Source organism: Punica granatum, chromosome 6 (genome assembly GCF_007655135.1).
Source record: "Punica granatum isolate Tunisia-2019 chromosome 6, ASM765513v2, whole genome shotgun sequence".
NCBI classification, from domain to species: Eukaryota; Viridiplantae; Streptophyta; class Magnoliopsida; order Myrtales; family Lythraceae; genus Punica; species Punica granatum.
Window position 1 is genome coordinate 26,982,869 of NC_045132.1, and position 26,046 is coordinate 27,008,914.

The following is a 26,046-nucleotide window of genomic DNA, read 5'->3' on the forward strand; positions in this document are numbered from 1 at the left end:
ATGCAGATCCCTGCTTTTGCTTTTGCTTTTTTTTTTAGGAGAAGATTGAAATTCTTACTCGATTTCGTACGTAGATTTTCTTTTTATTATTATTTATTTATTTTTGTAAGATTATAGAGTGTCGCCACTCTATTAACTTAGACTTATTCTCACTCGAATGTTGACTTGATCCTGATCACGAGATACTTCTGGTCTTCTTTTTCATTTTCAAGTCCTCCATCAAAGATCTCGGGTTGAAAGGGACTTCCACTTAAAGCTCAACACATGCATGCGCGGAGAATGATCGCGAGCACTCTTAATTAATTGGAGTTTTATAAGAGTTATTAACTAAGATATGATGACATGCGAACAGTCCATGATGGAGGTTCTCAGTGGAGTGGAGGTATGCATATGCATCAGGACAAGTCATCAAACCTTATAGATTTCAGCAATCAAAGGCCATCTAAGCCATAAAATCTCCATTCATTACCTTACCTCGGGGATTATCTATAACCCGATGACTATTACAGGGGAAAGGAAAGGAACCATACTATTCATACGATGGTCACTTCACTTGCCAGTGCAACCTCGATCGATAATGTTCTCTGACCATATATCCTACCAAGAAGATGTGTCAGTCCTCTGGAATCGGCCGGTTCAAGCCTCATTCAAAGATGAACTGTAGCATCAGCAGCCATTGAAATTTGATTCTGATTATTGTTAATTGTCCAGCTTCCTGTAGGGGTAGGCAGTGGGATTCAATTATTGAAGAAAGGAGGAAAGGAAGAAACTTTATTCCAAAGATGATGGGATGGGAGGAGAAGAGAGAGAGAGAGAGAGAGAGATTGATATTGTGCCCATAAAGTTATCATCCACCCAAAGCCAACTTCTTTCCTTCCTACTTCTTTGTGCCTAAGTAGTGGAATTTGATACTATGTAAAATATTACAGATAGTGGTGTTAGTGAACGACTTGGGTCGATATCTCCCATTAATTTCAAGCTTCAATGGCCTACGGATGTCTTCAAAGCCAAACAGCTGAGCACAGAGACAATAATCCCCGATATTTTATCCGAAGATTGTATGTACCGTGCCTCACGAGTCTTGACTTTGTCTACAGTAGGGGATAATCACCATCTATCATTGTAACCTGTGTCATTAGTATTGTGTCGGCGTAATTTACCGAAAAAGGTGGTAAACCAGTCCAAGATCTAGATACACCGTCTACAATATCGGTGTTACCTTACCTGCCTGTATAATATCGGGGCGTGGACCAGGGTCCACCACTGGGGCTGCAATGGTGGGTAAGGTAGCAGTAGTAGTAGGAGAAGGAACTAAAAAGAAGAGAAAGCTAAAAGAATGAAAAGGAAGGATCCATCCATGAAAGAAAAGATAAAGGCAAAAGTGGAATAAGAAGAAGAAGAAGAAGAAGAAGAAGAAGAAGAAGAAGTCGGACTTTCTTCATAGCTCAGTCAGGCAGGCTGCTGTTTAAACTTTAAAACCTTACAAATCGGAACAGACATACCCGTTGCCTCCCCCCCCACCCCACCCACCTCTTTTTTTTTTTGGTAATTATTTACTTATATTAGTAGGAAATGGAAGGGAAAATCACCATTACCAGTTTCACTGTAATTTCTGCCAAAATATTTAGCAGTCAAATCTAAACCAAACATTACCCACCTCCTCCGATCCAGAAAGCAATTTGACATCAGGCATGAAATAGTCTCATTGGGCAATCAATAATAGCTATTACCTGGGCAGTAATGGGGGACAAAGTTACAAGCTGCTCGTGAGTCGCGAGGATTGAAAGGAGTAGTACCTCCCAATCACGGTGCCCTAAGAAATCTCCTGGGTGGTTATGATTCTTCCATACTCGAATGAGACAGAGAGATCTTATAGGTATCGAGCAAGTCCCTTTTACACATGATGCCAGTACAAGTAGTGCTGGGTGCCTCCTTAGCTTAGACATCCACTTGAGTTAGTGCAGCTTCTGTTTATCTCATTCAACACCACCAATGAAGAGAGAGAGAGACTTGGGATTAAACTTCAAATTTCAATTTATTAAACAAGATTATACAGAATACAGAGATTAGAAAATGATAGCGATACATAGTTATCGAAAGAATCGAGAAGATAAGGCAAAAAATCCGTCAGAATTGCAGATAGTGCTGCTAATACTCTATAATGGATTCCGAAATTTCATACGGGCAATGCTGATTCATAAGCTCCCCCTCTCTCATACTTGAAGGCTGACGCTCCTACAGTGAGGTTTAAACTGATGCCAAATACTCATGCTTGCTCATCTTGAAGAGATCATCTCTCCATAAGCATTACCATTTCACAGTGAATAGTATGCGGGAAGAGGTCGAAGCCCATAGCTTTAACAGGTCGGAAGGGCTCTGATTTGGGCATTGACTTCACCCTCCGGCGGGCGAGACCGGCACTACTCATGTTTCTCCAATTCCTGTTGTCTTTCTTCCCCTTCTCCTCCTTCTCGGGACAGTTCGAGCAGAGCTCAATAGAGTTCGCTGTTAAGGTGTCGGGATTACATGATATGTACCTGCAGAAAAGTGACGGACTGAGTGTTTAAGGTTTGATGTTGTTTAAAGGAACAACTGAACATTTGTGGTGATTCGTTTTGTAGAACTTACACGAGTTTCCTTAGGCGTGAATGAGTTCTCAAGGCTTTGATGACCTAAAAATCCAAATTGACAAAATAACAGAAAATTAAAATGCCTAACATATTCTGTTCAGCAGTAAGGAAAAAAGTACTTACAGTAGGATGAAGTCCACCCCGTGGAGGATCAACAATGGCTACCACATTTTTAAATTGCCGACATGAAGCGCCTTCTGCTTCTGAACTGGGATTCTCCTGATTTCCTGATTCCTGCTCCTCAGAACCTGATGAATTGGATAGAAAATCATCCTTATCAATTTAGTTTATGAAGGGAAAAAAATCATGGCTTGAGAACCTTTTGGGTCTAGCATCTTATGCTCAGAAAGACCTTTCTTTTCAATGGAAGTAAGTTCTTTATCACTGCTTTCAGCTGAAGGCTCATCCTGTTTCTGAGGCACATCAAGGTATTCCTTCAGCAGAGATCCCATGACATCCTCTGCCTGTTACAATATGTATCATTTAGTAGAACATATTGGAACTTCCCATTATCAGCCCGTGAAAAATTAATAACAACTTAAAGAACTAGGCCAATGAGAATACAAGCACAGCAAAGTAGATGCAAGGAGTTCAGTCTACTCTTGACCAGCAACAAGAGAGGAAAAAAAACCAATTGAAAATGATTTGGCAATACCAGACATACAAATAATAAAGTATAAACGGAACAAAATACAAATCTCACCTTTCCGCAGATAAATCTACAGTTATTTATGCCATTAATTTCTGCATTCCGATGAGCATCTGAAACAGCTGAAGCATTCATTTCAATGCCCACCACCTGGGATCACATAAAAAAAGTATTAGCAGCAGCTGAAAGAGAACATTCTACTATCAGTTCATACAGGAATTGCCAGGGTATATTACAGTATCCATCAGTAAAGATCTTCACCGTGACAATAATCAATAAAGTTAAAGAGGGGAATATTGGACAGGCAAGTTTTCTGCTTTGTGAGTACGCATGGTCTCTTTACTTTCCTATGTAAATCCTAAATTATATTTTGAAAATACCATGCTTGCAACCAGAGAGACCTTATATCATGTGCAGAATATTACCATACCAACACGGTGCGCTAAAGTCAACCCAATAGTCCCAGTCCCGCAGCATACATCAAACAGCAAGGTATCGGCATCAAGACCAGCCCAATCACCAGCGAGAGCATATAGCTTCTCCGCGGCAAGGGTATTAACCTGCGAACAAACAAGGGGAAAAAACTTAACCACTAACCGCACTTGTTCTGCTAGAAGCATTACAATGATCTGGAGGCCTTACCTGAAAAAACGCTGTAGGTGAAATAGAAAATTTAAGATTGTTTATATAGTCATGAATTCTTGGTTCCTCAGTTTCATTGAATGGTTCAGTCACAGGTCCACCATCGGGTTTTTGTATGGGAATTGACCTCAATGAAGAATCGCTTGGTGCCACGTTAGATATTCCTTGGTGTTCCTGCATATTGTGCCTTTACATGTATCAGCTTCCTCTGATTACCACACGAGTATTAAGCAAGATGAGTGATCACATCATTGATTTGAATCATCTCGCTAGTGAATCTCATGAGCATGGAGACAAAACCCTTAGGAAGAGTACTGAGTTTGCTTCAAGAGTGAATTAATGAGCCAAATCCTTGTCTCTGACCTGAATAACCACATGCGTCAGAGGCAGCACAGGAGAACTCCCTGCCGCTCCCGAAGAAAATGCCCGGGCCATCCTCTCAAATTCACTAGCAATGACAGCATTGTCGTGGCCCAATGAGCAAACCTATTTTATGTAATCATGAGAGGGAAAATTAGCATAACATAGTGATGAAAAAAGTTGGTCATCGGTGAACCTTATCAGCTTAAGTCTCCCGTATCACACAAATGAACTTCCTCCGACCCTCATTGCCATTGCCTCAGATAAAAGATAAATTTGATTTCTATTATATGATTAGAATTAAAAATGTGATGGAAATGCCGATAATTTAGATTCTCATTTGGGAAAAAAAGAAAAAATTTGGCAGTTAAAATATAAGAACCTGTACGATTAGCATGACCTCCCCAATCTCAGGGTGAACATTATCAACATCAGGAGCATTCTGCGGTCTCCTTCCTTCCCGTACCTTATAGGAACAATCCCAGAATAATGGATGACGGTTTAGTCCATATATCAGGGAACAAGCCATTAGTTCATCAAAAACGTCCATCATAACCAAATAAGCACAGGCAGCAATATTCAAATTGAAATAAAACATATACCGTAAACTGGCGCCAAAACCCAGAATTCTTATGTCTACACCAAACTGGTAAGCTTGATTGTTGGAGAAACTCCTGAAAGATAGAGGCATACTTCACTGCGATGCTGGACACATTTGGACAGTCTACTGGTTCAGCGACTGCTGTCACTCCATCCCTGAGAAAATCCCAACTATCAGCTTACATTTAAAAAACGATTTACATAACAATAGAAGACCTGGTAAAAGCAAATTACTTGAAGGATCCAAGTGTGAAACCTATGGTGGGCTTGCCATCAAGAGACAGTCCAATGGTAAACTCACACTTGTTCCGATAACCATTCTCAAGCGGGGATGCTACTACACGCTCCAACTTGCAGGCAAGGCCACCTGCAAGGGTTGAAAAGGAAAATGAAATGGCAATTTGGAATTATTGTTATGTACAAGCATGACCCCCAAGGTTTTCACATTTCTCACTGTGCCCTACTAATTTGTTTATTTAGGTCTTCTGTGTTTTCAGCCCAAAAAAAAAAATAGAGGTCTTCTGTTTCATTATGATATCCAAGTACGCCTGAAAATTTGAAGGACCTTAATAATTGCATAGATTATTCGTACCAGCAGACATTTCCTGCTGAACTTTTAAAGTTCTAGAGAAGATAGATCATCACCTATTTCATTAGATTTCATAATCCATTGTGGAAGTAAAACACCAGGAGGACAAACCTTGCGTGCATTCCGAGTCTGCAAAGATGAAGTTAAGTTTTCAGGGTCCCGGAGATGCTACGGTAGTGTGGTTGTGGTTGTTAAATAAAATAAGTGATCAGCATGATGGACACTGTAGTATGTGGACTAAATTATGAAAGTAAACATGGAGAGTATGACTGACAAGTTTTTTTAAGATTTTTTCTAGAGCGTTCTTCTTAAACTGCAGCTGGTCACTGTAAGGGAACTCGGCATATGGAGTGACAGCATCCCGAGCACTTTTTGCCTGGAAACCAAGTGCGGAGGCATCGCCATTGGCACCCGGGGCAGAAGTTTCACCCTCTCGCTTCAGTTTCTTCATGGACATTCCATGTCCAACATCTGCAACCTCCATATTACAGCTGCCAACCGGTTTTCCATCCAGTTCCTGCCGCAATGAGCGTTAAGCTTTAAATTGAGGAAAAATGAGACAACATAACCAAGCGATTATTTTGATCCAGAATAAAGAAAGGGAATACCTGCACTGCATGTTCCAGTTGCTCTTTGTTTTCAAATTTAAGGAAACCTACATGGATGTTTTTCCTTTTCTTTGCAGATTTGTACGCGATTCCCTGACCAGAGAAATAACCCGTTACACACACGCTATGATCGTCATTATGAGCATGAAGAACATATGTCGTAAAGCATGGCATAGACTCGGCTATGAAAAGTCTGAAAGGAATCAGTAAAAACTAGACAAACTTATAAATAAATATAGTAAAATTCCTCAGTTCAAGCAATGCAGACTGGAGCCAGCAAGCCCGCAAAACTAAGAAGTTCAATGATTATTCTCTTCTATAGAAACATCCATTTCAGACAAGCTATGATGACATATTTCAACGTTCACAATTAAACACAAACGATTTGGAGCAGTGCGCCCTCCAGCTCGAATGAAAATCGGAACTTCATCCATTATTCATAATTAAAGTACGAGAAAATTGAATTTTTCACGCCAAACAGCTGTCTGGATTGGATTTTTGTTACCTTTTCATCGAGGAACTTCCTGAACATTTCGCCAGTCCAACAGCCCGGCAGATTGAATACGCATTTCTTTGGGGTGATGCCACCATCACGGTCCTCCTCATCGTCGTCGTCTTCGTCCTCATCTTCATCGTCAACGCCAACCTCCCTCTTCTTACCAGAGCTAGCCTCCTTCCGCCTCTCAGAAGTCGGATCCCACGAACCGTCAGGCCGTTGCCGGAGCTCCTCCTCGCCATGGGCGTACCTGCACGAGCTTCCGTGACTGCAGGAACCTCCGCTCCGCCTGAAGTAGGAGCAGAGGCTGGTCTTCCACAGTGGATTGACAGAAGGATCCACGTCCCCGCCGTCCTCCCTCTTCCGTTTCTCCCCTGAAACAGCTTCGTCGCTCGAAGGCTGGGGAATGGGCGGTTCGCACGTAGAGTCTCTTTGAGCGGAGGAATCCTGGCCATCCATTCCGGCGTCGGCCGTGGGGTAACCGTCGCTAGGAGATGCCGCCATTGGAGCTCTGTAGTGCACTTCGGTTCAGGGTTTTAGAATTAGCGCGACTAGCCTTCGGCTTCGCGGCTGATTTGAGGCTAATTGGTTCGGTCAACTTTGACCCGTGCCAATATCCGTACTCCGCACCGAGAAATGATGTTGGTCTCAGGCCCAGGCCCAGAAGGCACAAAGGGAAATTGGATCAGGTCCATTGGACCAGAATTGCCATAGGTATGGCCCATGATACAGGATACAGCCCATCCTAGTAATCCTTTTTTTCCTGTTCGTTTTCCTTTTTTTCCTCTCTCTCAATCTGAATCTTCAACATTTTAGCCACCTCTTTTAGTCTTTAGTCATTTCGTCGTAATTATCTCAAATATTTGTATGACCCGATAATTAAGAACATTTTTAAATGATCTCATTTCACAATAATGCTGTGAAAAAAATAAATAAAATTGCTACAATTTTTTAAAGGAATAAAGAATGTGCACCAATTTTACTTATTTTTTCTTGTTTGTTACAATTTAAGAATAATTATTCAACTGATTAACACTGATTCTCTCATTTGTGACAAAATGAGACAATCTAATTAATGCTTCTCGTTTGTGGCAAGCTAATTAATGCTTCTTTATATCATGTGACGTAAAATTACCGATATATATTCTTTTTTAGGTTCATATTTAGTTCCTTTTTTGGGTGAAAATGGTAAAAGAAAGGAAGCGATGGAGGTCGAAATTGTAGTTTTAATGAGTGTAACGCGGGGCCAAGGCTCAAGGTTGAACCGTATTTGAAACTGAAGTTAATTTCACTGCGCTGCATTATTCACGCTTCTTCAGTACCGAAAATTGGCATAAGACATCACCTAATGATGCATACCGAAATGTTAGCAGAAAACAAGATAAGCAAATGATAAGATGATATCCCATAAGGTGCATGCACATGATTTTATATCACGCAACATGGTATTCTGTTTCCCCACCATATCAGCAGTCTTCTGATAAAAATAAGCTGAGAATAGAACTTCCATGAGTGAATCACCTCAAGCAGTACATTACAGGTGGAATTATTCTCACTACATCGAGATTGAGCTTTTCTTGTCACAGCAACCATAGCAAGGTTGCCAAAAATTTGCTAAAAATCTCAATGAATGGTTATTCGGGAAAACATCGAAAACAAAGCCAAAAAAAGAAGGAAAAAGAGGAAAAAAGAAAAGAAAAGGACTGTAAATATGATATGGAGAAGGATTATGAGGTTTCAATGGGAACTGATGCTGATTGTTCGGAGCCTTCGCTCCCGTCATTCACTTTAATCTCGAGGAGCCGTTCCACTGGTTGTCTGCAAATAGGGCATCTGTTTGTCTGAAACCTCAGGACCTTAGCACACCCACTGCACATGCACTGCATTGCAAAACCGACAAGAAGCTTAATAAGCCAAAGGCGAATGGTATCTGCTCGTTTTCAGAAGCAAGGAGAGTTTTTTTTTTTTTTTTTTTTTCAAGTTCATAGTAACCTCAATTCCTGAAGCAACATAGGGAAAGTCCCAACCAAGATCCATTCTAGACGATATACCCTCAGACTGTGTTAATCACTATCATAGCATGTTCTAAGTCACCTATAACTAACGGTTATGGCACCCACAACAATAAAAAGTAGTGACTGCTGCAGTCTGAAAGAAACATTTTAGGTTGCGCCCAGCAGGGAGCTTCCACGAAAAGAGAGAGAGAGATATGTACCATGTGTCTGCAAGGGAGGACCGTCGTATCTCGAGGCTCCGACAGGCAGATGACGCATTCCTTCCCTGAATCGTTCTCATCATAATCCCCATCAACCGTGTTGCCAATCCCATAAATCTCCTGAAGCTCGTACCTCATCCCATTCACCCACAGGATCTGCTTCACCACCCTCGCCTTGTATTCACCCTTCACCTTCTCAATCACCACCTGGGTTATCTGGGAATTCCTACCTGGGTTTCTATCAGACTCCTCTTCATTGCTATTACTAGCCGATGGGCAAGCCTCCGCCTTCACCACAAGAGGGTAGATTTCAGTCTCCCCATCGCCTTTCACCGATCCCATCTCATCCAATGTTGAGGCGTCAATACCTGTCCCAGAGGGTTGCCTGAACTTCTGGCCAAGGCCTTGCTCAAAGGAAATTGTTACAGTTTTGAGAAGGTCCTCTCTTGTTGCTATCAAGTTGCAGTCTTCTGTCTCTTTGGCAAAGAAGATGACCGTGATGCTGTTATATGGGGGGGGGGGGGGGAGAGAGAGGAGAATTTAGTACAGAAGACCAAATATGAACAAAGTGAAATAGTTATGATGCATATCAAGACTAATAAGAGAGACAAAACTTCCAAGCATTTCATTAATGATAGTAGAAAAGAAACCTTCTCAAAATCCATAACCTGAGGAGTCCCAGACTTCAGCAAAAATCAAAAGCAGATTTGAATCTCTCATAAACCAGAAGAAGAAAAGAAAAACAAGCATGACATTCCTGTAGACGAATATATTGAACAGGCAACTTGAACCAATACTAACTACTTGATTATAACTAATTTCTCATTCTAATGAGCAGCCAATCAACTTGACAACTCAATATGCAAACTGAACATCGAATTTCCAGCTCCCGAAATTATAACCAGCCTCAATACATTATGGTCATCAAATTCTCCAATGGCGACCAAAAGTAAACAACATTACCTGCCAGGCGCTGTGGCATCAAAAGTGAAGGCCACGAGGAACTTCCCGGGTCCATCTTCATCAGGCTCAATCCTCAGGCTCTCCTTCTTGATGTTTACATCATTCCTAATAGTAACTGCCTTCTGATGCTCAACATATGGTGTGACTGCGGCTGGGGCAGGCATATATGGGTACTGCCCGCTGACCCAGTTTCCATACGGCTGCCCGTAAGGGCCTGGCACAGGAGGCGGTGGTCGTGGCGAATAATAGCCCGGGTATTGTTGGTAATAAGGAGGTGGTGGGTTCGGATTAGGGTATTGGGATGGGTATGGAGTTGCCGCTGCGAAGACGTAGCGATTCCCAGTCATCTCGGGCTGTGGCGGTGGCGGTGGGGGAGGGGGCGGCGATTGGGGAGGCGGCAGAGCAGGGTGGCTCCGCCGCCTTCGACGCCCCACCCCATTGCTACCCGAGTTTCCCATTATTTTGCTTCACTTCTCTATGCTGCAAGAAAGCAATCAAATAGCAGCTTCATTCCTCACATACATGTTACACCAAATCATTCCACAGATTCGCATAAGCTCACTATTTTCATGTAGCGAGAATGGAAAACCCAGAAACACAAAAGAAGTATCGAACAACGATGGCCGATGATGAGACAGCTCCAACGGAAGAAGCTTCATGCCCCTCACGGAACCAAACCTCCGGAATTTATTAAGCAAGGCACCAAAACAAACGAAACGAAGACATCATCATGCGAGAACGAAACAGAGCACTCACATGCTTAATTCGACACCCAAAAAGAATCGGATTTTTCCCTGTACACAGGAACAGATAAGACGTTCGACCCGACATAATAATCAAAGAAAAGCATGAAATTATATACATAAATCGCACAAACCCATAAACAGGAAAGAACGAGAAAAAGGAAAGAACAAGAAAAGGAAAGCAAGGCACAGAAGGGGAAAATCAAGAACCCCACCTCGGAGCTGATACCTCGCCTCGCCCGTCCTCAAACCCATGAACAGAAAGGCTTAGAGGTAAAGTTCAATGAACGGAAGGCAACGGAATCGAATGGAATTGGGAATAATAATCTCCGGGAAGATAGTGGGGTGCTTTCTTTTTCTTTCTGATGATTTAAATTTTTAATTTTTGGTTCGGATGAAAAAAGATTTTTTTTTTCTTTTTTTGGGAAAGAAAATATTTTGTTGTATTTTATTTTGATTGAGTGATTAATTAATGTTGGGGTGATAAGTAGTAGTAATAATAATAATAATTGATGATTTGACGATGAAGATAATGCGCGAAAGCTCTTCCCTTTTCCCAGCCACCCACCGTAACCGAACTCCCTCCTCCCCCGCCCCTTTTTTCCTCCACAGAGAGGTTAGAAAGGGAGGGAGGGTGGGACCCTCCACCTCCTCCTCCTCCTCCACCCTGTACGTGTACGAAGTTCATCTGTTTCCTGCCAGGGTTGGAAATCCCGTATTTTACATATCCATACGGTCGAATCGTTGGGTTTTACTTTTCGAAATAGTGTAAAAATAAAAAAAAAGTGCTTCGAACCATTGCTATTTGACTCGGACTTGTTCTAAAAAAGTCGAGATATTTCGCTCATCTTTGCTACCGTAGCGTAACCAAGCTCCCCACTCGCGTGACCTGGCTGCCGTGATCGCTGTCCCGAGCATCAGAGTGGCCTGTCATTTACTCCGAAATGGTACGCTGGGACATAGCTAGTTTCCCTTTTTTTTTTTTTCTGGTCGAAATGGATGATGGTCTGGACCGAGAGGGTTATCGACTTGGACTTCCTGAAGCGGTGGTTATTAAAGCCGTGCGTGAACTCACGGGTCACGGCTCCCCTTGGCTGCTACTTGCAATGCTTTGCTGGCTCATTCGGCTATAAAAGAAGAATCGAGAATGGATTGGCTGTTTCCAGCTGGTCTTGGAAGGAATCTGCTCGAACTCAGTTCACGAGCTGGTCGTCAAACCCATGAACTCGGTGGCCCACCTTGATCAGTTAAACTGGGCTATCTGGGCCTGCCGTGCGTGCAGCAGGCTGATTATGAACTGGGCTCTGCACAATATTTGCTCCATTTCAACTGTCAAGAACTACAAAACTCAAATTAGACATTTTCGATGTGCACTCTGATATTTCAAAACTCAATAGACATCGACTAATCCAGTTAAAGTCGGGCCGATCATTAAAGAGTAAAATTTCACGCAGCATGAATTAAAAAACAAGATAAATTTGTCTCTGGACAAAGCTAGTTTCAATCTATATTTTCTCTTGCGAGTAAGGATGATGCACTGTGAATCTTTTGCTATATATATTCCTTCTGTTAAGGTTACATTAAACCAAATCAGTTGTCAGAGTAGAAACCTATTGACTCTGACTGGTTGAGTACAGCACTTATTTTTGAGCTATTTCCCAAATTTATGAGAAGGAAATGGAGCCGTTGAGACCACTTCTCTTTTATAATAATATATATATATATTTATTTATATATCATCGTGTTATTATGCACAGGAAGCTTCAACTGCTAGGCTTTTTGTCACTCCTTTACACGGGTCACCAAATGTCCCTATTGAAACTCCGATGCTACAACTCCTCGATCCCACACACGCCTGCAAAATTAACGCTTTCATCAGAAGGAAGCGCCAAGATGTTCACTATATAAAGAGGAGATAACAGAACAGAATGTGCTCGCTCGAAGCGCACCTTCTGTAAAGTGGAAAGAGCTTTGCTGCTGCTGCACTTTCCGTGGCTGAAGCCTCCACAGGTCCCATGGGGAGTCCCAAAGCTCGCAAATTTGATCGAAGAAATTACTTGATCGGAGCTCGGGCATTCAAGGAATAGGATAGGTCCCGATCCTTTTCCCGTCTTTGAATCTGAATCCCACATGTCTACTGGTAATGGATGAGACTCGCTGACATGGGAGCATAAAGTTCCAACCTGCCTTGTGGCGAAAGATATCTTTGTCGGATCCCCTCCAATTTCCTCAAACAATACAAGAATGTTGCCGCTCGGTTTAAGCCATGAACGTGGAATGTGGTACCTAAGCATATGAAACACCAGTGAATGAGAACTCATAGACTACTCTAAAAGTTCATGCCGTCAGACTAAGACAAGGTAAGCCCGATTTTATTTATGAATAATCCTCAGGCGCGGTCCATCAAACCCAAAAAGTGGAACTTTACTTCGGAAGAGAGATGATTTCAAAAGATCTTTGCCTGTTGCTCTAAAAGCTTAAGCTGCCGGATGGAGGCATCTTACTATAATCATCATTTAACAGGATAGAACAAAACATTCTAAGGAAAAAATGCAAGAAACTTTCTGTAGTTACGTTCACTAGGGTAGATGTTTACTTACAGCTGCTGCGAAGGCTTTCCACAATTCTTACGGCATTTGTCGGAGTTATAGGCTCCTCTGTAATTGCAAGAATCGGTGCAGCCACTGTTGGGGGAGATATTAGTAGGCCAATATCTTCCAATGCTCTGCCCATTCACCCATGCTTCGCCCTTCCCCATTCCCGTAAAATCAAGGGCAACAGGGTCACTTCCCGCAGGAGCACTAAAAGTAGTCTGGAACGTAAAGTACTCTTGGGTTAGTATGTTAAGATGCAAAGTGCTACTATATATGTATCAGATCCCCTAATTGGTTTATCCGTGCAAGGATAGAAGAACGAGTCATTTAGGCTAAAAATTCCACCTATGTTTTCGAGAACCAGGATTTACCTTGTACCAGGTCAAGGGTTGCTTCTTTGGCAGACTTGGTTGTGTTGTCCACTGGGAAGAACTTCCACTCGACAGGCCCGAGTCTTCACCTTTCAGTCCGATCTGCAGTTGCAATGTAGAAAACAAAGGGAAAGTGATAGATTGGAGATCCTCAGGAGCTTCATCAACAGAACCCGAAGGCTTGTTGAATATCAAGGAATTACCTGATAAGTCCACCGCTGAGAAGAAAGATCAATGGTGGTTCCGTTTGCTGAGCGCTTCAGCTTTACTGGTCCAGTGATCCCTGCACCAGTTTTGTCAAAAAATGCTCCATAGTTCTGAAAACAAACGTAAACTCGCCATTAAATTCTCTGCTACTAACAATTCAAAGGTGGGGAGAAAATAAAAGGTTGTACCCTATAGTGACTGCTATTAGTAATTATGTAGGCCAAACCTGAAGTCCCACAGTCAAACTCAGGAGATCAAATGTGTTCTTTCCGGGTATGAGCGAGATCGGGATGTCAACTGCAACCTTAGCATTACTGGAGCTTCCCGCTTTACTCCCTGCCAAGGTTTGATGGATTATTAATGATCAGTGATTTGAGTTGATATTCAAGCCTAATATTACCTCAAGTATGAACCATTAGCATCAGGAAACAGAATAAATCTAGGATAACTACGACTATCGATACCGGAAACACTTGCATCAGCCTTAGACCTCGACTTTTCATTATGATAATCACCTGCAAGCTTCTTATTCACAAAAGCATGAAGACCGTGGCCCAGCGATTCCACGTGAAGAGCATCCTGAGATCCACTGGACCCACCTTCAACTTCAAGACTGCCACAACCAACCAGCACAATAGATCAAGTGTTGTACCTCATAAACAGGTATACTGGTCGAAAATTGAATCCTGACGCAGAAGAAGAAGAATGGTGGATTAGCTACCTTAACGAATACCACAAGTAATCACTCTTATCAGCAGTAGTATTTATTTGCTCGAGCAATCCTGGTCTCACAAGTGCATCGTCTTTCGAAATCCCTATTGGCTCATTGATCCAGCTCCAACCAGAGCCAACTGCATCGGAGGAATCAACTTGCAGAGGTTGACGAACAAAGTTTGGGATCACAGCCATAGAATTAATCTGCAGTTGACAGTTGATTCAACCATGGAATATCCATCAAACAAAGTGGGCAAAACAATGAATCATTCCCAAATATAACCATTCATCTTGACTTAATGATGGGATGATAATTATACATAAAATATGCCTGTTAGGAAGGAGCTCAGGAAGCAAACCTTTGCAGTATTCAGAACAGCACTTTTGCAATCTGGTAATATGCTAACGGACCAACCGGGCATATGATATGAGTTGCCATTGAAGTTAACAGTTGCATCCTGGGTGCCTATATTGGCAAGAAAGGCAGCACATAGTCCCGAACTGGTTTTATAAACAGCTGCCTGGCAAAAAGCAACTCCGTCAGATAAAAACTCTGTTGCCTCGCACAACACTAAAGGAAGGGATGTTTGTGGAAACCATGCGAGAGTAGTCTAACCTCCAAGTTAGGACCAAGAGAGGAAATCGCTGGATCGGTGGCTATAAGCGCTTCTTCACAGAGCTTAATTGCCTTGTGCACATCTTTTAGGTGGCCCCACTTAGGTTGTCTGATAATCCCTGCATTACATACCAGGATGAATTCATTGCCGAGAGATACCTGCCTCTCAAATGCCCTGCTCGCGTAGAATGAAGGCAGTAGAAGGTAACATCACAAGCATACCATACTCATCAATCGGGGCGTCGTAGTCATAACTTGTAGCTATAAAAGGTCCACCACTTGTCCGACCAAAGTTGGTTCCGCCATGATACTGTTCAGATAAGTCGAAAAGGAAATATGACATTTTTGTTATTCCTCAACGTGCTCTAATATATGATTAATAAACTCCCAACTTAGGTACTTCGAATATCATTTCTGAGCATTGGCCACTCTCCAAATTGTATCTCTTCTGTCTTAATCTGTGAAAAACGATTCCTTTGTGTTTGCCTTACCATGTAATAGTTTTGAAAAGTTCCTCCACGTTGGAAAAACCGAGCCACAGCGAAGGCGAGGTCCTCAACTGGGCGGTAGGGAACAGACCCCCCAAAGGAAAGGAACCTGGTGGTTAAAACAGACAAACACGGAATGAATGGAAAGAGTGAGTTCCCAATAAATTCTCTTTCAACTAATTGCATTGGATCTTCTCCAAACTACAATCTTTCCTTGAGATGGGAATAGAAACGTAAGACAACCGTACCATCCACTCCAGTTCTCGGTCCACATTTTGGGCTTCGCATTCGAATTCGGGGTAAATTGGTCGCAGTAAAACCCGTTGCAAGTATTAATCTGCAGGAGGAAAATTTGGCAAAACATATGACCTCAATATTTAGTGTACACCGTAACTAGGAAAATGAGAGATGAGGCTCACTATTGGATCAGGAGCATCTGCTTGTTGGCACATCACCCAGGGGACCCCTGTATCCAGAGATACAGCCATAGAAGCTGCCCAGTTAATGTAGGGCTTAGCTCCAGCGCCATAACTCGAATCAATGTTCCCGTATTCATTCTCAATCTATGAAAAACGATAATTAACATTTAATATCTTTTTAATGTGTATACAACTCAGAGAGTGAGTTATCGTGCCTGAGATAGTATGATTGGCCCTCCTTGGGAGGCATAGAGATTCTCCTGCTTCATCATATCAACAATCTTGGCCGTAAATCGCTGCATTTCAGTCTGGACAGAGATGTTGATTTTAATGAATTGGTAAAGAAACACCATGAATCGAATGGAAAAACTCATACATGAGTGCAGCAGAGCAAAGGGAAGAACCTTGAATGGTTCATTATTTGTCCGAAACTCGATTCCAGGTATAAAATGCAGCCACAGGGGGAAACCACTGCTCTGACATCAAAATGGTCGAAAGTTCACAGCGCACTAACCAATTAAAGTTCAAGCAGCTTAATCTGGAAGTCATTTAGTTGATGTTGAACTGAACTAACTGATGAAGTAAGTAGTCTTTTCTCTCATTACCCGTAGTTCCATTCTGCACATACGTAAGGACCGATACGTAAATGAACCAACAGACCCGCCTCAGCCACTAGCTTCACAAACTTCACCAAATCTTTACTCCCTTCAAAATCATACTGCAAAATCATAATTTTCATCACTTCAGCATCAGAACCATACACATGATTAAGCTTGGCAAATTGCGCTTAGTCATTTCCAAATTCTCCATTTTCCAATTTCTCTAACCAGCCAAATGGCATACAGAGAATGGAAATAAGGGAACAAGTGCAACACCTGGTTTCGGACTGGCTCGTGTATGTTCCAGAAGACGTATGTCTCAATCACATCTAGTCCTCCATCCTTGGATTTCTGTATCAAGTCCGGCCACATCTGCACATACCATGAGAGCAGGGAAGAGTGTTAACCATGTGCTTGTTCATCAAACAAATCGGAGCAGCTCGTGAAAGCACGGAACTTGATTCATTTTCTACATACACGCACACGTAGCGGAGAATACCATGTACGTACGAATGCATGAAAATCAGAATCTTTTTTCATGTACAGAAAGAGGTAGACAGGGGACTTCACCTCGGGAGTGCTGCGGGGATAGTGGATGGAGCCGGAGATGAGCACCCGGCGCTTTCCACCGACGACGAGGGCCCTATGGTCGTACGTGACATTAGCGCAGAATGACGGTGCGACGAGACTCCCCAGCAGCAACAGCAACAGCAGTGAACGGTACGCCTCCTTCTTCCTCTCTCTCATTGCCAATTCCCTCTTCCTTAGAAACTGAGGAACGCACAATAACGAAGAAAGAGAATCTCAAAAGCCTCCTCTCTCTCTCTCTCTCCAGTGGCGTATGCTTATTATATACAGAAGCAGAGGAGAACCTGTTGGAGGATTCCTTGTTGATGCCGCACAGAGACTTTCTTCAAGCTATGGATATTATATTAATGGCTTCAAACAGTTGGTTTGCTTTTCCGGTTGAGTTTGTTATTGCTTCCCCGCTTCCTGCAAGAATATGGAGGCCGGAGCCAGTAAACGACACGGCATTCGCCAAGCTTTTCCGGAACCACACTGCACCCTTTGCCCTTCTTCCTCGTCCTCTTCTTCTTCTTCTTCTTCTTCTTCGTCTTCTTCTTCTTTCTGCGAGTGGTGAATGGGGATGAATGGATATATGAACTTTTCAAGGTGCCATGATTGTTCTATTTCACCGCTTGCTCTGTTTTCCTTTCCAGTGAATGATCATCACTAAAAACGATGATGAAAAGAAAAAAACAATGGTACTACTGCCACTACCACTGCTGCCGGTGAATATTGAAGCTGAGAGAAGTGAAAATAACGTGCAACGCGACCTTAACAACCATTGTTGGATCCCCCGCTAGATTCATGACATGTGTGCAAAGTTTCAAATACCAGATTTTACCCGGCGGGGCAATCATATTGCACAAAACACGTGTCAAGACCGAGCTGAGTTCATTGTAACAACGTCTTAGTGTACCTTGACATAAAACATCACATCAGACACATATTATATTAAATTGGATGGAGTTTCTAATTGAACATAAAATGCTGGGCATGTAGATAGGCTTTTGGATTACATATAGATATTGGGAATTGCTGATTGATATGGATGGGTGAATGAATGATGAGCATGGAATTGAATGCCATCCAACTTCTTTCGGTCCTGAAATGAATGAATGGAATCTGACATCCCCCGTGAAGTGATGAGCTATGTATCAATGTATTGTATTTTGTCTCTGTCTCACTGTCCCGCTGCCGCATCATCAAATGCATTTCCTGTACTGTCACTCTTTCTCCAATTTTAACCCCCCCATTGAATTATAGTAATAGAATTCCATCTCGTGAAGTTTTTTTTTTTTTTTTTTCATTTTTTCCCTCAATATAAAAATAAACCTTACGAGGCCTGCAACCCCAGAAAAAGAAAAAAGAAGAAGCCCATGAAAGGGACTTATTGTACATTATTATTGTTACCTACGGAATCGGTTGCACCGACAAATAAGTTTACGAATGTGATAACTAATAAGCCAAAAAATTTCAGTGAATTACGTCTTTGGTTATCGAATACTGAGGGTCCGACGAATCATCTAACATGGTATTATCCAATTTAAACTGAGACCTTCTCTTGAAAGACCATGACTAATGATCATGACCAGAGCCGAGCCGAAACGCAAAAGCATAGTAACAAAGGAATAAAATGGAACACTGCATAAATAATATAAATCTGTGGGTCACGGCTCCAAAACCTCATCCTGTATGGGAATCAAACTCTTTCCTTTTGAAATTATTATCCAACGTCAAGTAATCCACCTACTGTGAGTAATACGATTTTGACTTATATAGATCAGTTTCACATTGCAGATCAGATCACTCATCAAATAGCACAAAGATCAAGTTAACCCAGACGATAGAAGTCATTAATAAGACAAAACAACAATCAAGGATGGAAAAGTGACAAAAAAAAGTTCTACTGTAAAAATAACAGGCGACTGTGAATAGAATAGATTTTCTCTGGTAGGAAATGAAAGTGGTCCTGATGATGAGGTCCACGACAAATGTCACAGTCAACGTGTCGTGCATCAAGCAGAGGTCTATTGAGAAATGCATGTCCGGTGTCCCTTGCACCAAGTTCTTTTTTTATTTTATCTTTATATATATCAAGAACTATGATAGGTGCTTAGTTGGATCTAACCGGATCCGGATGTGCTCAATTTCATCTAAATCAATAACTAGGACGAGGACTTGAACTTCAGATTGGGTTAGGTCCTCTCCGCAGATTGGTCGATCGGAATCGATTAATTCATAGGTCTCTTTTGGCACACGAGTCTTGAATGAAATAGAGTAGAATGGAGATCCAAATTCAATCCTTTCACTCCATTTGCTTTTGTATTGACACTTTTATGAGTTAGAAAATGCGTTTTTCCTTCTTTTTTTTTTCTAAGTAAATATAAAATGCATTTTTTTCTTCAATTTGATGAAAATGATCACTCTTTTAAAAAAACTAAAGAAATGTTCATCACATCAATTCTATTGATCAGTTTTATACTAATCATATATTTTTCTTTTAACTTAATATATTTAAAAATATAATATATAGAATAATATATTAAAATAAGTTTATTGAGATAAATACAATCATTCATATTCTCTAATTCATCCTAGATATATCACTATTTCTCTCTCGATATAATTATTTTCACTATGCAAAGTTCATCTGTTTTCTCTTCGTTCCTTTCCATTGTATTCCCATATACCAAACAGAGTCCAAATAATAGACAACAAGGCGATTAGTTATTAGCTCGGGTAAAGCGCGTAGAAAGTTCTTTCAGTTACTCCTAGTAACCTCTTTGACAGACACACATATAGGGAAGGTCTATGGTGCAACCAATACAATCGAAGTAAATTACTTTAAAATCAAAATAAATTACTTTTACTAATGTTGGTTAGTTCAAGCGGTTCGACACTTGTTCCGCTTAAGCAAGGTCTCGGGTTCGAGTAGTTATGAATGCAGAAAATTCACGATGGAAGAGTTGTACTCCTTAGTGGGTCGACTCGGTTTGGCTGAACTAGTCGGGGCTCAATTGGGCTTTATACCCCAAAAAAAATAAATTATTTTAATTGATAGTGAATCATTTAAGTGTCTAGTAAATTACAAACAAATCAAGTAAATACACTTATTTCAAAGTAAATTATGAAAATTTCAAGGCAATTTATACAAATTTTAAAGTCATTTACATAAATTTGTAAAGAGTTTTACTTAAATTTTTTGGTAATTTACTTGATTGTACGGTGTAACTGTTTTAATTGATTGCACCATAGAATCCCCGCACATATATATCATCAATAGAACAATATATACATATATATTTTTTATTTTTGCTCGAACAATAGAACAAGATATAATACATAATCAATGTACAGCTTCTGATAGTTTTAAGGTTGAGAGAACTGATTTTTAATTTTATTGTTGATTCGTGTATGTTGAACTTTTGAATTCTCGTATAGTGCTGTTAGCTTTCGGCTAAGGCAGAACGAAATTCTATACTAGATTGCAATTAATAAGCAGGGCATAGAAAACAGGCACTATTAATTCAGAGGGAGAAGGTCGATCATTCACATGGGGTGAGACCTGGAGGAGATAGAATTAGATAGATGGGTGGCACCTAAGGCGTGGGGCAGAGTGATCGATTAGGACAATCATGCAATTCAGGTTTAGTGCATGATTTGTTCACTTCGAGCCCTTTTGTGATTAATCATCGCGCACGCATGATTTCACGCGACTTTTTCTTCTTCGGTTACTGATTTTGCATGCGACGACTTTAACATCTCTCTAGCGCATTGTATAAGTCCGGTCTTTCGAGTTCATTTTTCAGGGAAGGACGTATTAATTCGACGCGCCATGAGTAAATGCAATACGTAATCAACGAGAATCAGTCATGTATGAATAATCGCGACGATTTCACTCTATTGTATGGTTGATTCATCAAAGAGTCTATTACGGGAGATTTGACCCGAGATTAGTGGCACATGCATCATATGTATATTAATTAGCCTATTTTAGTTGTTGTAACTTAGGAAACTACATATTTATTCTCTCTCTTTTGCTTGATGCAGTAGAGTTATATGTACATGTTGCTACACTGCCGAGTGTGCAAGAGAGTTTTCAATGAATTGATCCAGATTTTATCGGAGTCATGTAAGATTATGCCGGAAATCTTTCGCAAAGTTGCCCCAAGTGTAAACGGGATTTGAAAAAGATGGAGAGAGAGAGATTTAACGATCAAAAGCTAATTGGTCGCATACATTTGTAGACTTTAATGCCTCAATTTTCGGAAAGCTTTCGATGATGGAAATTATTGGATTCGGTCGGTGGAGTAAGTAAAAATAGCACGACAGTGTTGTGGTCCTTTTGTTATATATATATATACACACACACACGCGCGCGCACAAGGATATAGTTATATGTATGTGGACATAGTCACTCAGCACTATATTATGTGACTACCCGGACGACACCTAATTTGCTCCATTGATTGATTGGATTTGGCGGAACCACTTACCAACTTATATTCCTCGATGCTCTCCTCTTAATATCCATTCTCGTGACATCTGCTCGATATGTCCACCGCAACTCAATCATTGATTCCGGGCATTATCTCTTCATAATATTTTTACCGCACGTGTTGCGTTATAGATAATTTTTAGCAATCATCGCATTCGAATTTGATCTCGCTTACGTGTGATCAATTAGAGTCATGAGAGGTGAAGTAGCCATCAGTTCAATTGTTCAATAATCGGTTAAGAAATTATCATTCTTGATCGATGATCATAAGGAATCAAACTTTGATATGGCCGAAACAGAGCCGAGACGAAATGAAGCAGACGAAAATTTGGTGGGCTGTTAATGTTCCGTCATCCATGGCTGCGCTGATTGGGCCGTTAATTGCCTGAACTGTTCGAATATCCTTGTTGATGATCTTTATCAATTGGGCCGTTATTGGGCTCAAGTCCTAAAAGGCCGCCCTCACATTGGGCTACTGACGGGCCCTCATATCGTCAAAAATCAATTCAATCGACATCACGGACTATGTAATATTATTTATTCGGACAATATTATTACACAATCACTCTCTCATACGAAAGTAATAATAATAATAATAATAATAGGAAAAAAATGATCAAACCAGTGCATAAAGACGCTTCCATAAACCGTACGTCCACGGTCAGCTATCCCTCTCTTCATGAAGAGAACAAAGCAATGAGGGCGGCTCCAGCCCACACCACGCCCTGAGCTCCGATCCTTACCGTTGGGGCCGAACTCGGTTTTGATTCAGGAACAGGCTGCTCCTGCTGCTCCACTGTCTTTGGAGTAGTTGCCGGGGCCAATGTGGGAGCGACAGCTGGTGGCGGAGGGTTAGGCATGAAGATCTTCCTGGGAAGGAGGACCCTGTCTACTTGGTACACTACCAATTGCCTCCTGGCATCAAAGTAGAGGGTGCTCTCCACGGTGGCGCTGTCAATCCCGGTCGACAGGTTAATAGTGCTGTTGCCGGACATGGAGACATTCAACGGGAACTTGCCGTCGTTGGCCCCATCTGCGAGCGTCAAGAGCGGGTTGCTCACAGTCTGGAACTGGGACATGGGGAGGAAGGTCGGGATCACGTGGAACTGCATCAACTCAACCTATCGATCAAAAACAAGTCAGTTATAAATGATCACCCAAAAACAAGCTAGCATAATGTGACAACCATGCGGTAGTCTAGTGACACAATAGCGCTAGGCACGTCGAACGTCGTATTAGCAGTCTGTCTTATGAAAGTATTCAACACAATTATATGCACCTGCTGTTGATCGTTGAAGGAGTTCAGGGTTCCAGACTTGAGCTTCGAGAAAGCGTTGTCCGTCGGGGCGAAGAAGGTCAGGCCGCTGCCATGCTTAATCTGGGAATTGATCTGATTGTCCATGCCGGTGATCTTCAGGAGCCGGAGCAAGGCAGTGAAGTAACCATACTTTTGGAGAATCGAGTTGATGGTAGGGCCACTAGATGGTGCTGGGGCAATCGCCGGGGACAGCGGCGGCGACTGCACTGGGGGCATTGGTGGTGACTGGTACGGGGCCTGTGCTGGAGCCGAGACCGACTGAGCCGATAAGGGCTTGGTGAAGGAGATGAGAAGAAGGGCTACTAAGCCTGCAGAGAGAGAGAAACTCACAAAATGATTCATCTTGGTTGTTCTAATAAGAGACTGGACTGGAGAAGTGAGGAGGCGTTCGTGCTTTGAAGTGATTAACTGAAGTGTGTCGTGTTCGTGTTGTGGTGTGGGGAAAGGGAAGATGGGATGCCTATTTATTTTGAGAGCTCGAGGGAGGGTTTGGGAAATTCATTACGATTTTGAGACAATGAAATTTTTTAGGTGACAGAGATTAAAGCCTTTTTAGTTTGGCAGATGAACTTTGGGGTGGTTATGGCCATTATTACCCCATGATAGGGAGATTCATTGCATGAAAAGGTTGAGAGGGAGGGACATCCCATCATAATATCAGAGTTCTCACCTTTTAATTAGACGAAATTTGTTAACTTTTTAAGGGGAAAGCGATGAAATTAATTAATGGAGATAGATTTGCAGAGGTACAATTTGATAGTTCTCATAATAGAGTTTGGGCATCAGTTACAAGTACAGCTACCAACTTCCCAGTTCATAACACAGATAATTAAGTGTCAGCTGCATTTTGCACTCAGGCTGCAGAGGTCGGAGAGTCGTTGTCCCATGGAAAAAATGATCTAACGAAACCCATGAATTTCAAAACAAAAATAAATATCATAACTTAATAATTCATGGATTGTTTGGTTTCAAAGTGTGATTTTCAAATCACACTTTAACTTAATTCTACTCACAACAAAACAAAATAACTCATATAAAGTCAAAATGTGAGTCCCATTTATACCACTTTTTTTTTTCACAACAAAACAAAATAACTCATACAAAGTTAAATGATGAGCATATATATAACTATTTATACCACTCTTTTTCAAAATCAAAATTTGATTTAAAAATCTTATTTTGAAACCAAATGCAGCATCAAGCTTTTGAGTTGGATCCAAGTGTTGAACTCGTGGGCATCTGTAAGTTTGGGCATGGAAGAGAAAAGCTTGCTCCATAGTCGATGATTCTCCTCCTCCTCTCCCCGAGTGTGGAGATTGACTAATTGCTTATAAATTTGGTGAAATTTTACAACGTAACATAGCAGATTATGTGTCTTGGAATCACGCCACACAAATTCCAACTTATGGATTCATAAGAAATTTGATGTTGCGAACTATTAACTCGAGCTTTTGAATTAGAGAAAGATCCAATCACTTATAGATTCAGTGAAAATTTTACACTAATTAATGACTCATTTCACGATTGATGTTTTGATAAGTGTATTATCACCTCCTGCACATTGGTTTCGTAAAACAATATGTGCTCTATGAGTGAATTTTCAGTGAACCGGGAGAGCTTCCTTCTGAATTACGATATAAGTGGACTTTTCATTGTGATATATTATCACATCAAGTTGGATTTGCAGTTCGAGTCTCTGCTCCGCAGTTTACCTTAAAAGGTGATAAGCTGTAATAATTGTTCCATCGTCCATCACGTCATCCATGAATGGTTCCTTGAAATGGGCCTTTAAATGCTCCATGACGTGCTAATTGGGGCGTTATTGGGCTAGAGGCATAAAAAGCCCTCAAATTGGACATTACGGGCTGTGCTGATTGGGCGGAGATTTGAATGTCAATTCAATCCAAATCACGGACCATGTAATTTATTTATTCCGACAATACTATTACACTCTCATAATGAAAATTAATTATAATGATAATGATAATAGAAAAATTAATGACACCCGGTGCATCAATGACGCTTCCATAAACAAACAGTACGTCCACGATCAGCTATCCCTCTCTTCATGAAAAGAACAAAGCAATGGCGGCAGCTCCGGCCCACACCACACCCTGAGCTCCAAGCCTAGCCATTGGGGCCGAGCTCGGTTTTGATTCAGTAATCGGCTGCTCCTGCTGCTCCACTGTCTTTGGAGTCGCCGGGGCCAATGCGGGAGCAACGGCTGGTGGCGGGGGGTTAGGCATGAAGATCTTCCTGGGAAGCAGGACCCTGTCCACTTGGTACACCACCAGCTGCCTCCCGGCATTGAAGTAGAGTGTGTTCTCCACAGTGGCGGCATCGATCCCAGTCGACAGGTTGATAGTGCTGTTGCCTGTGACGGAGACGTTTAATGGGAACTTGCCGTCGTTGGCCCCGTCTGCCAGTGTCAGGAGTGGATTGCTCACAGTCTGGAACTGGGTCATGGGGAGGAAGGTTGGGATCACGTGGAACTGCATCAACTCTACCTGTGGATAGAAAACATGAAAATTATAATGAACACCCGAAAACAAGCATAATATGACGATCACCATGCACTAGCTTCACAAAATAGCCAGGGATGTCTGCCGTGCTAGTATTCTGTATTCGTCTAATGAAAGTTTTTCGGTAAAATACCTGCTGTTGATCGTTGAAGGAGTTCAGGGTTCCAGACTTGAGTTTCGAGAAAGCGTTGTCTGTCGGGGCAAAGAAGGTCAGGCCGCTCCCATGCTTAATCTGAGAGTTGATCTGATTGTCCATGCCGGTGATCTTCAGGAGTCGGAGCAGGGCGGTAAAGTACCCATACTTTTGGAGAATTGAGTTGATGGTCAGGGCACTGGATGGTGCCGGGGCAGCTGCTGGGGATAGTGGTGGCGATTGCACTGGGGGCATAGGTGGCGACTGGTACGGGGCTTGTGCTGGAGCAGAGACCGACTGAGCTGATAAGGGCTCGGCGAAGGAAATGAGAAGAAGGGCCGCTAGGCATGAGAAAGAGAAACTCACAAAGCGATTCATATTGGTATATCGTAATTAAGGGACTAGAGAAGTGTGGAGATGCTGTGGTCCTTTGGAGTGATGAATTGAAGTGTGTTGTGTTGGGTTGTGTTGTGAAGGAAACGGGGATGGAATGCCTGTTTATACT

General features: G+C 41.8%; 5 protein-coding genes across 7 annotated transcripts; all 5 read right to left on the bottom strand.

Annotated features, from left to right (window-relative positions):
- Nucleotides 1-1,993: 1,993 nt before the first annotated feature.
- On the bottom strand, nt 1,994-7,140 carry LOC116211591 (zinc finger CCCH domain-containing protein 24). Its single transcript, XM_031546039.1, has 15 exons — nt 6,584-7,140; nt 6,079-6,171; nt 5,745-5,987; nt 5,527-5,599; nt 5,116-5,248; nt 4,884-5,037; nt 4,664-4,747; nt 4,285-4,407; nt 3,922-4,095; nt 3,705-3,839; nt 3,334-3,429; nt 2,983-3,094; nt 2,754-2,878; nt 2,629-2,672; nt 1,994-2,537 (listed from the first exon to the last, which is right to left on the bottom strand). Exons 1-15 carry the CDS (start codon nt 7,076-7,078, stop codon nt 2,291-2,293), a joined length of 2,331 nt encoding a protein of 776 aa, XP_031401899.1. The 5' UTR covers nt 7,079-7,140; the 3' UTR covers nt 1,994-2,290.
- Nucleotides 7,141-7,977: 837 nt separating this feature from the next.
- Nucleotides 7,978-11,069, bottom strand: LOC116209839 (probable E3 ubiquitin-protein ligase LOG2). Of its 2 annotated transcripts, XM_031543563.1 has the most exons (5): nt 10,711-11,069; nt 10,509-10,546; nt 9,753-10,232; nt 8,790-9,291; nt 7,978-8,454 (listed from the first exon to the last, which is right to left on the bottom strand). In XM_031543563.1, the coding sequence occupies exons 3-5, from the start codon at nt 10,208-10,210 to the stop codon at nt 8,302-8,304; spliced, it is 1,113 nt and encodes a 370-aa protein (XP_031399423.1). In that variant the 5' UTR covers nt 10,211-10,232; nt 10,509-10,546; nt 10,711-11,069; the 3' UTR covers nt 7,978-8,301. The 2 variants fall into 2 exon arrangements, with proteins under 2 accessions (XP_031399423.1, XP_031399421.1); XM_031543561.1 differs by lacking the exon at nt 10,509-10,546 and having other exon boundaries at nt 10,711-10,921.
- Nucleotides 11,070-11,466: 397 nt separating this feature from the next.
- LOC116209838 (beta-galactosidase 8) lies at nt 11,467-17,789 on the bottom strand. Of its 2 annotated transcripts, XM_031543559.1 has the most exons (20): nt 17,376-17,789; nt 17,074-17,274; nt 16,780-16,875; nt 16,510-16,622; nt 16,309-16,375; nt 16,120-16,212; nt 15,905-16,048; nt 15,734-15,822; nt 15,489-15,594; nt 15,220-15,307; nt 14,998-15,116; nt 14,741-14,902; nt 14,389-14,585; nt 14,183-14,280; nt 13,894-14,003; nt 13,664-13,777; nt 13,461-13,562; nt 13,096-13,307; nt 12,445-12,781; nt 11,467-12,350 (listed from the first exon to the last, which is right to left on the bottom strand). In XM_031543559.1, exons 2-20 carry the CDS (start codon nt 17,248-17,250, stop codon nt 12,243-12,245), a joined length of 2,532 nt encoding a protein of 843 aa, XP_031399419.1. In that variant the 5' UTR covers nt 17,251-17,274; nt 17,376-17,789; the 3' UTR covers nt 11,467-12,242. The 2 variants fall into 2 exon arrangements, with proteins under 2 accessions (XP_031399419.1, XP_031399420.1); XM_031543560.1 differs by lacking the exons at nt 16,780-16,875; nt 17,074-17,274; nt 17,376-17,789 and having other exon boundaries at nt 11,901-12,350; nt 16,309-16,413.
- Nucleotides 17,790-22,069: 4,280 nt separating this feature from the next.
- Nucleotides 22,070-23,343, bottom strand: LOC116210338 (fasciclin-like arabinogalactan protein 12). The gene is made up of 2 exons (XM_031544205.1): nt 22,848-23,343; nt 22,070-22,689 (listed from the first exon to the last, which is right to left on the bottom strand). Exons 1-2 carry the CDS (start codon nt 23,226-23,228, stop codon nt 22,246-22,248), a joined length of 825 nt encoding a protein of 274 aa, XP_031400065.1. The 5' UTR covers nt 23,229-23,343; the 3' UTR covers nt 22,070-22,245.
- Nucleotides 23,344-24,771: 1,428 nt separating this feature from the next.
- LOC116210484 (fasciclin-like arabinogalactan protein 12) lies at nt 24,772-26,029 on the bottom strand. Its single transcript, XM_031544360.1, has 2 exons — nt 25,542-26,029; nt 24,772-25,393 (listed from the first exon to the last, which is right to left on the bottom strand). The coding sequence occupies exons 1-2, from the start codon at nt 25,917-25,919 to the stop codon at nt 24,953-24,955; spliced, it is 819 nt and encodes a 272-aa protein (XP_031400220.1). The 5' UTR covers nt 25,920-26,029; the 3' UTR covers nt 24,772-24,952.
- Between the last annotated feature and the right edge of the window lie 17 nt (nt 26,030-26,046).